General features: G+C 39.8%; 1 protein-coding gene across 2 annotated transcripts in view; it reads left to right on the forward strand.

The window, feature by feature from the left end:
* COG3 (component of oligomeric golgi complex 3) overlaps positions 1-14,602 on the forward strand; it is a 32,074-nt gene that overhangs the window by 14,829 nt on the left and 2,643 nt on the right. The window contains exons 14-22 of one of the 2 annotated variants that reach the window (XR_011905970.1): positions 1,834-1,939; positions 3,323-3,447; positions 4,911-5,000; positions 6,768-6,888; positions 9,499-9,587; positions 9,661-9,821; positions 11,057-11,132; positions 12,773-12,900; positions 13,855-13,953. Coding sequence is in view for 1 of the 2 variants with exons in the window: in XM_072359102.1 (XP_072215203.1) it covers positions 1,834-1,939; positions 3,323-3,447; positions 4,911-5,000; positions 6,768-6,888; positions 9,499-9,587; positions 9,687-9,821; positions 11,057-11,132; positions 12,773-12,900; positions 13,855-13,953 (969 nt within the window). In the remaining variant the exon portion in view is untranslated. The remainder of the gene's footprint in view (positions 1-1,833; positions 1,940-3,322; positions 3,448-4,910; positions 5,001-6,767; positions 6,889-9,498; positions 9,588-9,660; positions 9,822-11,056; positions 11,133-12,772; positions 12,901-13,854; positions 13,954-14,602) is intronic. The other variant, XM_072359102.1, reaches the window with a different exon arrangement.

A 14,602-nucleotide genomic window follows, 5' to 3' on the forward strand; every position in this document is an offset into this window, starting at 1 on the left:
GGGATCACATTTTATTGCTCTTGGTTTAGTTTTCCTTATGTAGGTGGAATATACATTTGTGTGGTATAGTGCTTCTGTTTGTTAGGTTTCTTATTACTGGCACTGCCGAAGTGTCACCTACTGATTAAATTATGACCCTCAGCCAGATGTCAGAAAGCACTTCATGTTGCACTGTGAGAACTAATGATAGTTCTCATAGTTAATGGTGGTAGCTAAACTTGAAGCTTCTTAGATTTTCCTCTTGGGATACAAAATAGTTACTTGATAACCAATGCAATACAAATTCTCCCAAAGTAACTGCTGCCATTCTTTTCATAATGAAGTGCCCAAGCTGTCAAAGGATTGAGTTGACAAAGAGTGACAATTCCAGCATGGCCTGGCAAGATTCGTATTCCATTTTTCCATTCTGCTTTACTTTTACCTACCAGAATAGCTGGTGGTCTTTAAAAATCGGAGGACTTAATTGCAGCTGAGAAGTCTGATTTCAGAAACAGAGCATTACTGAGCTCTAAAGCTTCTGCATTTTATATGTGTTTGTATTTCTGTGGGCTGGAAGAAAACTTAGTCTAGCCGGACCCGGTTCTATTCAATTATTGCCTCTAAATGAACAAATACAGTGAGAAGCCTCTCCATTCCAAATTCACATTGCTATAATCTTGTTTTATACATGTTTATAGCATTTGCTATGTTACAGTTCATGCCTTTGTGATGATAGATGGCGTTAATAGGATTTTAAGAAAGCATTTACAAATCCTGAAGCTAGTGAGTTTAATGGAATCCTTGCCCTTTATGATAGGCGTTTAATGACCAATAAGTTTTTGAAGAGAAGACCAAACCAGGACTTGAGAAGCCCACACAGTGTGGCTAAATGGGATCAGACAGTGATCAGAAGTGTTCCAGTATAACTGGAGCACAGTATTTCTTACTAAAGTGGGTACAACTGGATGAACAAAGGATTTGGATAATTTAATGTTAGCTATGGCTTCTGTAGACTAGGTCTCTGTACTGCTTGCCTCTGCAAGATCTTTTTTTTTAGCAGGAGTTCTGTGGCTGTTTGCTTAGGAAGAGGAGGAAAGTGATCTATACAGTTCATTCTAGAGAGCAATTATGCTGTTCTTCACGTGTCCTCATACGACTCTGTTTTTTATCTGGTTTTGGGATTCATTTTGCCGTTTGATTGCTTTTTAAACCTCAAAACCTTATTTTTCAGAGAGACCTTATGTCTGAGTAAATGAATTATTAAAATGTTAAAAGCACAGGGCAGGACTATTTCTTGTGCTGTTCTACTCAAATATTAATGGAGTGCTTTGCTTGTTCTTGCTGCCTGCAGTTGCTTTAAAGCAGACCAAGTGGTGAAAAAGGTTGAAGTGTGGAAGTGTTGAAAGCTTTTTGTTGAACTCCTGCAGGGAATAAACTGGAGAGCACTTCAGGGCCATCTGCACCTAACGTTTATAGCAATAAAGCCATCTTAGAGATTATCTCTATGAAATCCAATTAAGCGTTGGATTGGGTTCCCCTGTTCTGAGCTCTTCTTTCTGGGTGTATCGACTGGTTAATCTTTGGAGATCAGTAAAAACAGGCAAAGTGGAAAGAAAAGTGTTTTACATGCCTCTGTGTAGTGCTTGTGAATCTCAAATTGGCTTGGACATGTTTCAGTTACTATTTTGGAAACAGCTGTCTCTACTTTGTTCGTTCTCATTTCTTCAGTGAGCTGAATATAGTTGACTTCTTTGGCAACTTAGTCCTCTTTTCTCTATTGTAATCAGAACAGCGTAATCCAGTTTAAATGCTAAATACAATGTTGTTTGTTTTGTGCTTTATCTTCCTCTACAGCAAATTGCACAGAGCTTAAAAGAGGAACAGAAGAAGTTGCCATCTGAAGCTTCATTTTCAGATGTCCGGCTAGAAGATCCCAACTCCTGCAATTTAGTTAAATCTGGTATGAAATATATCTCCCTTGGTCAAAGTAATGCATGAAACTCACAGAGAATGAGCACTGAGCATGAACCATTGAACAGCTTGCATGTTAAGGGCTGTTTTCCTAGAGATTTTGAGGGTGCAACTTTATCTGAGAGTTCTTGACAGCTTTGTGAAAGAGGAATAACTCTATAGTATTCTGTTGGTGTGGTGGTTCCTTGTGTTTTCAATACAATCCATTCTGTGAAGCAACTACCTTCATAGTTGTACTGCATTTATTGGGCTTCGTGAATAAAATGGAGCTTCGGTATTCACTGCGGAGCAGCCTGTTTCTTCTATTCCTTTTGGTAGTTCTTCATTTTTGGCTCATGAGGCCTTTGGAGATCTTCCTAGCTTTTCCTGTCTTGGACTCCACAAATCCCATTAGAAGCAGAGTGTCTCCTGGTAGTTGTGTGGCATTAGCAATCCTGTAAACCTCACCTGCAGTCAGGAGAAGGGAGGAACCTCTGTGATCTAATTCATGCCATTACAAGATAAATGTTGGAGATAATTAGGATTATTTAGCCTTCAAACTGTCTCTTTCCCATTCCTATGCCTGCAGGAGCAGCTGAAGTGACTGACAAGTAGCCTAGGAGCCTCAAACCAACAGCTGTGGTCACACAGGCCTTCTAGTTATTGTAACAATAAGTACTGTGTTGTAAAAGGGAGAAGGATACTGCTGAATTAATTTAGACAATTCCCACACCTGCCACCTAAGCACCTTATAAGTGCTAATGACTGAACAAGCACTTAAAACCACGTCTCCTTTTTGGAATGGTTGCTGCTGAGAATCAGAGTTACAGTGTTTAATTCATGTAGGATCATGCCCTATAGGAAGAAAAGCATGACAAAATAAAATGGATGGAATGTTGGTTTTCTTTCTGAGCGTGTTCTGTAGTTCTGTGGTCACTATAACCATTTTGTTTCTACACTTGTCTATAGTTGAGCTTTTCAGCTGTTGAGCTGAGGGGCGGGGAGTCATTGGATACATGCCTGTTAAATTAATTCCTTCTGAGGGGTGAAGCTGGGCCATCACTGAGAGCAAATTTGTGTCTTTCGCAGCTGTGTGTCTTATTACACATCAGTAATCTACTTCTGACCTGTTTAGAATGGAGGTGGATGAGGCACCATTCCTGGAGGTGTTCAAGAAACATGTCGATGTTGTACTGAGGGACGTGGTTTAGTGGGGAGATACTGGTGGTAGGTGGGTGGTTGGACTTGATGATCTTGGAGGTCTTTTCCAACCTTGGTGATTCTGTGGTGCTGTATGATTGTGGAGTCAATGTGAAGTGCAGTCAGTGCTGCAGTTGGAAGGACGGATGGGGGGTGGCTTTGTTATTCACGCATGTATTTTACTTTTAAATAGGTTCAGTGGAATCCCTTAATCCAAGACAGCAGTCCACAATCTCACCAGCAGATCTGCACGGCATGTGGTACCCTACTGTCAGAAGGACCCTTGTGTGTCTCTCCAAACTGTACAGATGTATAGATGTATGTAAAAAAAACCCTCTTATCTCATATTTAAGTGAAGCATGTAGAACCAGTTCTGAATATTTCAGTCTAAAAGGAATGGACGGATGTTGGCCTCTGTTATCTCTTATCGGTCTTCTTTGCTTTATGTAAAACATGTGGAATGACAAATTTTAGTCATTATTTCTGAGCCAACTTTGTACTTGAGGAAAAAAGTATGCTGGCCTGTGCATCCATTCCTTTTGCTATTATAGATGTATTTGCAGTATGTGATGCTTAAGATATGTAGACCAAAGTTGAGGAGTGACGGAGGCAAGGCGTTCTGGCTCACTTATATGGAACGATCCTAGTGCTGAAATCCCTGGATGAATGTGTTTCTTGCTGTGTGCTTTTCAGGACCTCAGACAGGGTGATGTTTCTGGTCTAAAAATGCTGGCTCTATTGCTTTTCAAAAACATAGGGTTCTGACACACCAAACAATGTTTACATTATCCACAGATTAAGACAGTGGAAATCTTTGTGTCTAACAGAAACAACTGTAGTATTCACAAGCATTTTGATATCTACCCTTCAAAATCTGATTTTTGCCTGTCATCTAATGGCTAGGAAGTCTGAGAAACACACTGCAAGTGTTCTTGCTTCTCTGTAGGTCTTCCATTTTAATATATGGTTAATGCATCTCACGATACCTTTGACGGGTGTTGTGTGAAACTGCTTCTAGTATGGTATTTACTTAAAAAGAAGCTGGAAAATATGAATACTTCATTGCTTGCTATATCAGTCTCATTAAACATAAATGGTTATTTGACATTGGTTTTGGCTAGAAGCTTGGAGAAGGGGCGTCTTTTGAATCGCTGGTACAGTTCATTAACAGTGTGTGCTTTGCCTGCATCCTTTTGGTAGAAGTAAATGCAGTGGTGCTGGCACCTCTTGGGACATTTGGGGCTGCCATGTACTACGCTGAAGTGCTGGCAGAGGCTGCCTGTATTCATGGGGCTGGCTCAGCCATGCAATGCAGCTGCTGCAGCTTGATCAGTGCGTCCCCCAGGCCATGGCAGCTGTCGTGTTTCTTACTAGCCTGGCCCAAATGCAGAGTACTTTGACTTTGCTTGGGGTTAAACTCACTCAAATGATCTCACATCTGTTGCAAGTTTAAATTTTACACACATGTGCTTGCCTGGGCACTTGGGAAATAAGGTTCATGCACGTGGCTGTCAGTGTGTTGGTGTCACGAACTCAGGTGCAGATCCAAGTTGAGAGTGGATTGGAGCATACTTTTGGTATGTACTTGTATCCAGTCTGAGTGCTGTAGCAAGCTTCTATGTATCAAAGCTTTATCCTGTTATATTGCACTTAGACAAGGTGTTTGTAGCTAACTAATCTAGAGTTTTATCTACTGATAAGCATAACTTTTGCAAGCCTCAACTCTAAATTCTGCTTAAGCTTTGCTGACTTTGTTTTGTCTGATTTCCTCTTCCCTGCAGAGGGCAGTGTTTCAGGGATTATCACAAGAAGCCTTATCTGCCTGTGTCCACTCACTGCTCGGAGCTGCTGATTCTATCAGCAAAAACAAGGTCAGAATCTGTGCTTTGGGTTTAGCTGTTATATTTTTTTTCCCTCCTTCCTCCATGTATGCCTTAAGCCATGAAGCAGCTGTTCAGGATTCCATTGAGATCTCAGCGAAGGCATGTTGCTCTGTCCCCTGAGACATGCTGGAATTGCTAGTGTTTATTTATGGCTAATAAATTCACATGCAAGCCGATCCAAAAAGATGAAATACACATCACAGCAGTCGTGTTTACAGACTGCACTAACTTGTGTGAATTCAGCCAAGTGGTACCTGAACAAGCATTCTACTGGAAGTCTGTGCTACTTATTTGTTGCCATTACCTGTTACTGTATTCTTTGCTCTGAACTGTCCATAAGCAAAAGGTTTGATCTGGCATTTGTTGCTGAGAATTCAATGCTGTTTCATTAAGTCATTTTTTGCCTTGCGTGCTACTTCAGGTAATTGTGTTACACCTTTTATTTTTCTTTTATTTTTTCTTCTATATTAGAATTTATTTAATGCAAATACCACAGCATTGGCTAATTCCTGACAGCCAGGAAATAAGATTTATCTTATAAACAATAGAGAAGTTCTGATAGGCTAAACTTGTGGGATGTTTTTTGTATAGGTAGCAAGTATTTAGTAATGAAAACGATATAATTTTTATTCAAATAAAGAATTATTATGAAGTATTTCTTTTTAGTGTCCCTTGAAGAATAGAACCTCTTACATGTAGTACCTCTAAAAATAAGTTCAAGCCACATTTCCTTCTAGCTTAATCATACAACTGTTTCTTATATAACTAATACAGGTTTTTACAGTTAATTATCCATTCCAGCACTGTATGTGTCACAGACTGAAACTGATCCCACAGTGGGCCCTGCTAGGATCTGTACCACCTTGCTGTCAGTGCAGTTAATATAACATTATTTGATGAAATTCTGCATCTAGGAACAAAAAAGAACCTCAGTAAACTATTCTCTCACACATTTTTTAGTGAGCATTTCTATTTGTTAAAACTGTAGCTTTAAACTTGGTTTCTTTACTATTTCATTATATCTTGGCAAGTTCTTTTCCGGCCCGCAAAGGCAAATGTGAATTCTTGAGTCCTCCTCCATTTACCTTAATGAGCCATCAACTTGGAAGATGAAAAACTACATGCAGTATAAAGCACATAGCTAAAAAAACACAAGCAGTGCAAAACTAATAGTCTCAGTGGTGAACCTGTTTGGCCTTGTTTTGTTCTTTATATCTTTGCCATACAGTGTAGAAATTAAGCTCTGCATTTAATGATATGAGAAAAATGCCTCGTAAGATCTTTGCGCGGTAGCATGGCTAATGTTTCTCTAATAATCTTGATTAGCTGCCTTTTAGGCTTTTTAATCAGTTCAGTGATGAAAAACAATCTCGCAACCTCAGGTTTTTCGAACTTTATATGAATTACATGAAATAATTCCTGTCCTTCATGAAGAATAATTTTGTCTTTCCAAAAATGGATGCCTGTGCCTAATGTGGGCATTTAGTAATGTAGCTCTATAATCTCTATCTTCCAACAGATGTGAATAAAGTTTGCTTCTGTAGAGCAGTGTAGATGAGCAGTAAGTAAGTGGAGCTTGTCGATCCTGGAATGTAGTTAATGGCCCTGCAGACTAATGGAAAAAGGTTATTAGTGAGATTATCAGTACTTGTTACAGGATGGTAGCAAACACAAGTGAAGGTATTGAAATTGTTCTTCTCATTTAATGGTTGCTCTTCACATGTAATGCATTTCTTTTTTCTTGTTATGCTCTAGACCCAGGTTGATGGACAGCTTTTCTTAATAAAACACCTTTTGATTCTTCGTGAACAAATTGCTCCTTTCCACACTGATTTCACCATTAAGGAAATTTCCCTGGACCTTAAGAAAACTAGAGGTACTGAGCAGTTGCTGGCCACAGAATGGGATGAAATCATCCTCCATTCCTGTGCTAGCAGAAGTTCTGGGTTTATTTTATGTTCACCTGCAATGACCTGTACGCTTGTTCTAATCTCTTGTGCTTTGTTCTTATTTTCTCTGGAAAGAAAACCAACAAACTGACCAGCCAACAAACAACATTCTTTGACTGCGGGCAGCTTGCGATGTATCTAACAAGTTCTTTATTTCTGTATGGAATGCATTCGATTGCTTGTTGCTGCTTACCTAACTTACTTATCCACTCCCTTCTAAAAATGTCCAAGTAATCTATGCTTCTGTTGCTCAGAAATGTTTTTACCCTTTTCTAATCTTTTCAGTGTGTTTCATTACTGCAGTTTATCGGGTCAGTTTAAAAATATACATAGTTGACTTGCCTACAACAAATTAAGTTTTCCTGGACTTTTCTGTGAGGTTTCATTTAGGAAAGAACTTCACATGTTGTAAGCAGTACCGGTGTTATGTAGCAGTCATGTGTGTTGTAGGAAAAATAGAGAGTAATGGCCATAGTCATGGTTTTTAAAGTTGTACTTGGTTTCCTTTGTAATGTGCAGAAAAGAAACCCTTTCAGTATAGCAGGGAACACTCACGGACTACAAAAGTAATGGGAAGCATTACATGGAAGTTCGGAGAAGAGGAGGCTCTGAGGATACCTCATTGTAGTCTTCCAATACTTGAAGGGAGTGTAGAAACAGGAGTGGGGACGGCTGTTTACATGGGTGGATAGTGATAGGACAAGGGGGAATGGTTTTAAACTGAGACAGGGGAGGTTTAGGTTTGATATTAGGAGGAAGTTTTTCACACAGAGGGTGGTGATGCACTGGAACAGGTTGCCCAAGGAGGCTGTGGATGCCCCATCCCTGCAGGCATTCAAGGCCAGGCTGGATGTGGCTCTGGGCAGCCTGGTCTGGTGGTTGTTGACCCTGCACATAGCAGGGGGTTGAAACTGGATGATCATTGTTGTCCTTTTCAACCCAGGCCATTCTATGATTTTAAGTTTCTCCTTTTCCATTCTGAAAGAGAAAGCTGAAAACGTAACTTTTCTTTTGTGCTGTCTAATGTGCTGCTTTTTTAACTTCGGAGCAACCAATTCCTACACTAACCATTTCATCAGTTGCATTTGAACATCAATGAAACCACGTACCTGTTGAGTAGTTTCTAGTTGACTGGAGGTTAAAGGGTAAATACATCCTTTTGGTGTCTTGTCCTGGCTGACACATAAGTTTGTTCTCCATCTGTATTTAACCGAACAAATTTTTGTGCCAGCCAGCGCTTTGCACACGGTAGTGGTAAGTAATGGTAAACACTTTATTTTCTATGTCAGATGAATGGATGCTGTTGGAAACGTAGACTGTGCTTAATTCTTAATGTAGCATTATGTAGGCCAGCAGGGCTTTTATATTCGTGATGAGTTGTAGAAGTAAAACAAAATGGCTAATAAGAGTTCTTTTGTCTTCCAGCCAAGCTTTCTGCACATAGATTTTAATTTGAGATTTATATCTCAAACACAGCTTAATGTGAAAGTCATGCTACCACCTTTTGTTTTTAATTAGTGTAATAGTAAGGTTATTGTAACTGGTAGATACAGTAAGGAGAGGTGGTTTTCACACTGACTAGCTTGTGGGCATCTAATGATGGATTTAGACACTTCTTGGAACCAGAAGTAATTCAGAGAACAGAATCTTTCCTTGCAGCCTCCTCTAACTGCATAGGAGTGCGGATTCTTAGTTCAGTGCCTACGTGCCTGGCATTCCCCTTTGCTTAATACTTTTGACAGCTCTTCTCATACTCACATATATCATCTTTCTGTCCCGTTGTTTTATAGAGCAACAGAAGCACAGAGTTATTTTTGCAATGGAAGAAAGCTGGTGGAGGTGTAAGATGTAAATAAGTGATGCTGGGGCAACAAGCTACACTGGAACTATACTGATATGTTCTTTACCCTGATATGTTGAGATTTCAGATCGACAGCATCCCCTTAATGCAGTAGGACTAATTTCAGGACGATGTGTTAATTGAAGGCATTGTTGCTTTTCCTGATGCGACCATAAACACGAGTACATATGAAGCTTGATGTTTTGTTGTTCAGTCTTAACTGAAAAAATAAAGCACGTGGGAAGAGTGCCAGTTCCCAGTTGTTTTGTGCAGCATTACCTGGTTTTCCTGGGCAACAGGGTCCAAAATCTGATATTGATTAACTACTTAAGTATGTAGCATATGCAAGAGTCTTTCACTTGTAGATGCAGAGGGCTCACACAGTTTGCATGCTGAGAGCACTATGGTTGTTATTGGTCATTTTTTACTTTGGTGTAATGTTCAATGATATTCTCTCTTCAGATTCTTAGATTCATATGTACCGTATGTGCAATTAAAAAGGAGTGGACCAAGCTTTGTGTGTTTCTGTGCGTGGTGCAGTTGTGTGTGAGCATGTACCTAGCAGTAGTGGGATCTGTAATGTTACAGTGGTCCTACCGAGACTAGGCCGTTTGATTTACTCATTTACTCATTCAATTGTGTGTTTCTGGAACAGAATCCTTTTTACTTACAATTTGAGTGATTTTCTTATTCACAGATGCTGCATTTAAAATCCTGAACCCTAAGACAGTTTCAAGATTTTTTAGACTAAACAGCAACAACGCCTTGATCCAGTTCTTACTGGAGGTAATATGGAGTCTCATTGCATTCATTAAAACGTGGTCATTTAAGTGGGTGGTGATGTCTGGCAAATAAAAAGAAAGGATTTGTTGTCTTCTGTTCAAGGGTACTCCAGAAATCAGAGAACACTATATTGACTCCAAGAAAGATGTTGATCGCCATCTGAAAGCAGCTTGTGAGCAGTTTATTCAGCAGCAAACCAAACAATTTATAGAGCAGCTGGAGGAGTTCATGACAAAGGTACAAGCATGACGTGTTGTATGTTTGTTAACTGAAATACCGGCAGGTCAAGGGAATTAGTAGTTCAGTTGGGTTTGGGAGATGGGTCCAATTAGCTGAAAGTAATGGCATTTCCCATTTTAATGTTGTCCTTCCTTTGGAATTCCAGCAAGGAATTTTCCAGGCATTTTTGAGAGTTAAAGATTAAAGGAACGAAGCATAGGTTGGTTTTAAAAGTAATTCTTCTGCTCTTTCATCTGGAAGCTTTACCTGATTCATTGAGTTGGAACAGGTCTATGAAAGTCAGAAGAAGCTTTTCTGTTTGCAGGAAAGGCACTACCCAACCTCATTCCAATTTGTAAGCACTGAAGAAAATTGTCAGGTCATGCCTGTTCTTAAGGGAAGTCTTAGAGTACGGCTGTTAACTTTGTTAAAGATTTCTGTCCTCAGCATGTTTTACACAAGGGGAGTGCTTGCTGAGCAGGACTTTCCTTCCAAGTCCTCTCTGTGTCAAAAGATCCTGACAAAACTGAGGCACTCGAGGAAGATGAAGCACCTTAAGGGACGAGAACAAAAAACCAAGTGTCTTTTTAGAATGCATTTATTTGTAACACCTACCGTAGGGCTCAGGATTGCAAAACATCTTGAGGTACAGCAGATCCTACTGCATGCTTTTCTGGAAAACATGATGTGGATCTGTGTGTACTGAGAGGATGTTTTTTTATAGCATGAAGGCAACTCAGAAACTGGGGCTACAGCACTGTATGAACATGAGAAGTATCCCAGCTGCTGGCTCTTGGGAAGGGATGCCTAAAAGATAGATAGATGGATGGATGGATGGATGGATAGATAGATAGATAGATAGATAGATAGATAGATAGATAGATAGATAGATAGATAGATAGATGGGTAACTGAGATGGATAGGTTATCCACGTGATTCCAATCATTCATTTGGGGAGCTTGACTAACCTGATTAAATATAAATCTCTTCTGAGGTTTCTTTGTATCCTTAGGTGCTGAAGCATCTTTGTAAATTTAATCCTGTTTAGAATTGTATGTTCAAGAGAGGATTGTGATTCTAGTTCTGTCAAGCTGCTTCCCTTGTGTATTGTTGAGTGAGTGCACGGAAAGGAGAGAGCAGAGGGGTTTGGTGAAACACAGTATGTAGGAGGTGTGTGCAGCTGTTACTTGGTCACTGTGTTGCGATTGCAATCAAAGGAACAAACATCATTTTGTTGATTGTAATTGTTTTAGGTGGCTGCTTTAAAAGCAATGGCTACTCAAGGAGGTCCCAAATACAGCCTTTCTCAGCAGCCTTGGGCACAACCAGGTATTTGCATTCTTTTACATTTATATTACTTCAGAGACGGTTGTAGGGCTAACAAAGCCGTGTTCATTTACTTGTTTGAGATTTCCATTGAAAACTCATCAAGTGGAGAAAAAGACCATTTCCATTTACCATGTTTGGTAGAGCAATATAGGCTGCATTATTTGGGACTAGAGTGTTTCAGTGCATCATTTGTAGTTACGCGTGACTTCTAAAACACAGCAGTTGGAAAAGTTGATCAGATTAATTTGGTTTGTGAAACTGGCTGATTTGGAAAAATTCTGAGTATTCTCAATCTTTTTCTTAAAAATCTCTGCTTGCGTTTTTACCTGTATGCCAGTTTACATGCGATAAGATACTTCCGTATCAAAATCTGACAGACTTCAGGGTATGCGTTTAATTGGAGCTCAGGGTGAATGAATTGAGTGCTCCTCAAGCTGTGACTGCTCTTGCATGAAAACAGCATTTCCACGAATGAATGAAGAGAATGTACTTAAGGGATTACTTGGTCACATTGAGGTGAAGCTATTGCTTTTGTGGAAGGAAAGTGAGTCTGTACTGAGGCTTTTATTGTCTGCACATTGGTTAACTTCTTCATTTTCAGAACTCATCCTGGACTGCTTTGTAGGGATGCTCAGAGTAGTTCAGTGTTCCTGGGTTTTGCTTTGCTGTTCATATTACAAAGTTGTGCTTCTGATGATGCTGAGAAGTCGTTTATTCCAATCCATACATTGGAACCTTCTGTTGCATCATGTTCATAAAATGCAAATCCAACCGTATTTATTCATTAATCATTGCTGCTTCGTGGGTCAGATGCTCTCAAGGGCTAACTTGATCTTCTGCTTATTATTTCCTGCTTCTTCAGGGATATTCTTAATGTTTGTCTGGAGATAATCGTGTACAGAGGCAGCAGATTTAAGCAGATCCTTTGTCGTTTCTTTGAAACGGGAAACCAGGAGTAAACAGGAGAAAATTCAGATACTGTAGAAATTGAGGGAAAAAAAACAAACCCTTTAACATTAGTGTATTAACTTCGTGAATTTACAGCTACAAAATGAATTTTTCCATTACCCTCTAGGCAAAGATCCTGTATAACCATTAATATACCTAGCAATAAAGAAAGAAGGTCTTGTCTGAGTGGATTCCTGTGCAGTTGATTTTAGAGTTCAGATGTCTGTGCAGCCTTTGCTTGTGCAGATTACGTCAGATGGGCAGGAAGGAGAATTTGTGATACGCTGTTCTCTGTACTAGCACTATTTATTCCCCAGTAATTTCTTTTCTCTGTCAGTTTTCTGCATGGGTGGGAGTCTACAGAACTCTGTTTCTTTCCTGCAGTCGGAAGGCTGTGACTTGAGGAACCTCAGGAGGATGTGGTGGCTGGCAGAAATGGGTTGGATGCTGCTTCTGCTGAGAAGGGGAGGGGCTGATGTCTTGAGTAGGTCCTGAGAGACCAGCATCACATCTGGCATGTTGTATGCACGTGATGGAGTGAAGCTGTGCTGCCCACTCACCCCCTTTTCCTCTTTCAGTCCACCACGTGGTTATGGTCAGCCCCAGTAAAGTAGAGATGATGTTCTGGAATGTAGATTTTAACTAGCAGAATGCCATTGCACTTCATTAAGTGTGTTTACTTTTACTTTCAGCAAAGATCAACGATATGATCTCTTCCACTTACAAGACAATCAAGACAAAGCTGCAGTCAACGTTACGAAGCATGTCACTGTATTTGTCTAATAAAGATACAGAGTTCATTCTGTTTAAGCCAGTTAGGGTAAGTAGTGATACACAGACATCAGCATGCTTTTCTGTAGGTGTTGGGCTTTCCTTTAGTTAAGTACCTTTTGTGGGATTGTTCACCTTGGATTTCTGTATGCATACTTATATGTATAATAGATCGATACAAGTAGACATACGTATGTAGGGAGTGTGTAATATATCATTACAATGCACTGTTGTCAACATTGATCACACAAACTTCACTAACATCAACGAAAAAGAATTCCCCTCACTGAAAATAAATGCAATATCTCCGCAGCAACAAAGGTGGACGATTTGTACATGCACACATACACACGTACTCTTGTTTATATATGTATAGGTTTTTCTAGGCTAGCAGTCCAGCCAGTAAACACATGACAAATGCCAAGCGCACGTAACAGTGAACATAGTAGTGCAGTCACTGTGGTGTCCCTAATGAAAAACCTCTTGAAAAGGCCTGTGAAATAATAATAAAAAACAATCTGTTGTATGTTTTAGCTTACAAAGAATCCTGCCCTTCTGTCTTGTATTCAGCCTGTGTAATGCACATTACAAGGCAGCAACAGGATTCTGTTCATTCTGTCACTTGGTCTGTTACACGTGGGCACTGGAGGTGGAGAGTCTGGTACAGATTCAGTGGCAGACCCAATATAAACCCACCAGGAACAACCAGCCTTGAGTTTTAGGTTTTCAGGTTAAGTCTGTAGGGTTTGGTGTTTCAACTTAGCACGTGTTAGCTGAAGTTTCTGTATTGAGCCAACCTGGGCTCCTTGTGGCTATTTGTTGTGTTTTAAGAGACACGAGTTCTGCCACTTCTCTCTGCCTGGTTGCTTCAGTAGCTGTTCCATATACACCACACTTATTGTAGTTAATGTTTGACATGAGTTTTGTGTGTGTGTGTGTGGGGGTTGTGGTGTTATTTGGCTTTTCTTTTTAATTGTAATATTTTTTTTCTGTTCTTTAAAAGAATAACATCCAGCAAATGTTCCAGAAACTCCATGCTCTGTTAAAGGAAGAATTTAGTAATGAGGATCTCCAGATTATAGCTTGTCCTTCGATGGAACAGGTCTGTACTGAATATATTGGAGCTCTTAGTTTTATTGGGCGCCCTTTTGTGTGTCTTTTTCAAACACTGGATTTTCACTTTTAGTCCTTTTTACCATTCAGATCCCCCTTAGGTGATTAAACACAGGGCTTTATCTGAACCGTCAGCTCTCCATTAAAAGTTTATTGTTTGGTTGTTGTTTCTTTTTATGAATATCCAATTGTAAATTGGAGGTGCTGATTTACGTTGTTGGGGTTTGGGTTCTACAACATGATGGCAGAGGTTTGCCTTTTTCAGGCATTGTCTTTTCAGAGAGATACCGCAGCTTGTGAATAAGCTTTAACAAAACCTGCACGTGAGAAGGTAGTTTTGCTTTTGGCAAATGCAACAAGAAGCAGCTTTAACAGTTGAGAAGCAGAGTAAAGAATTACAAGGGTTCATTTGAAGTAAATTGCACTGAGGAAATGTGCAGATTTCTATGGAAATGTAACCGTGCATAATAAGATCTTTAGTCTCAGTGATGATTGGGGTTGAGAATCCTCCATTTTAGGATGCTCTGACACAAACCGAGTCAGCTTTTAAAAATCTCTCTTTGACCTTAATGATCCAGGGAATGTGGATGGAATCTTGATTATTGCAGGCTGCCAATCATTAAACAGATAATCAAGCT

Source organism: Excalfactoria chinensis, chromosome 1, assembly GCF_039878825.1.
Source record: "Excalfactoria chinensis isolate bCotChi1 chromosome 1, bCotChi1.hap2, whole genome shotgun sequence".
Taxonomy (NCBI): domain Eukaryota; kingdom Metazoa; phylum Chordata; class Aves; order Galliformes; family Phasianidae; genus Excalfactoria; species Excalfactoria chinensis.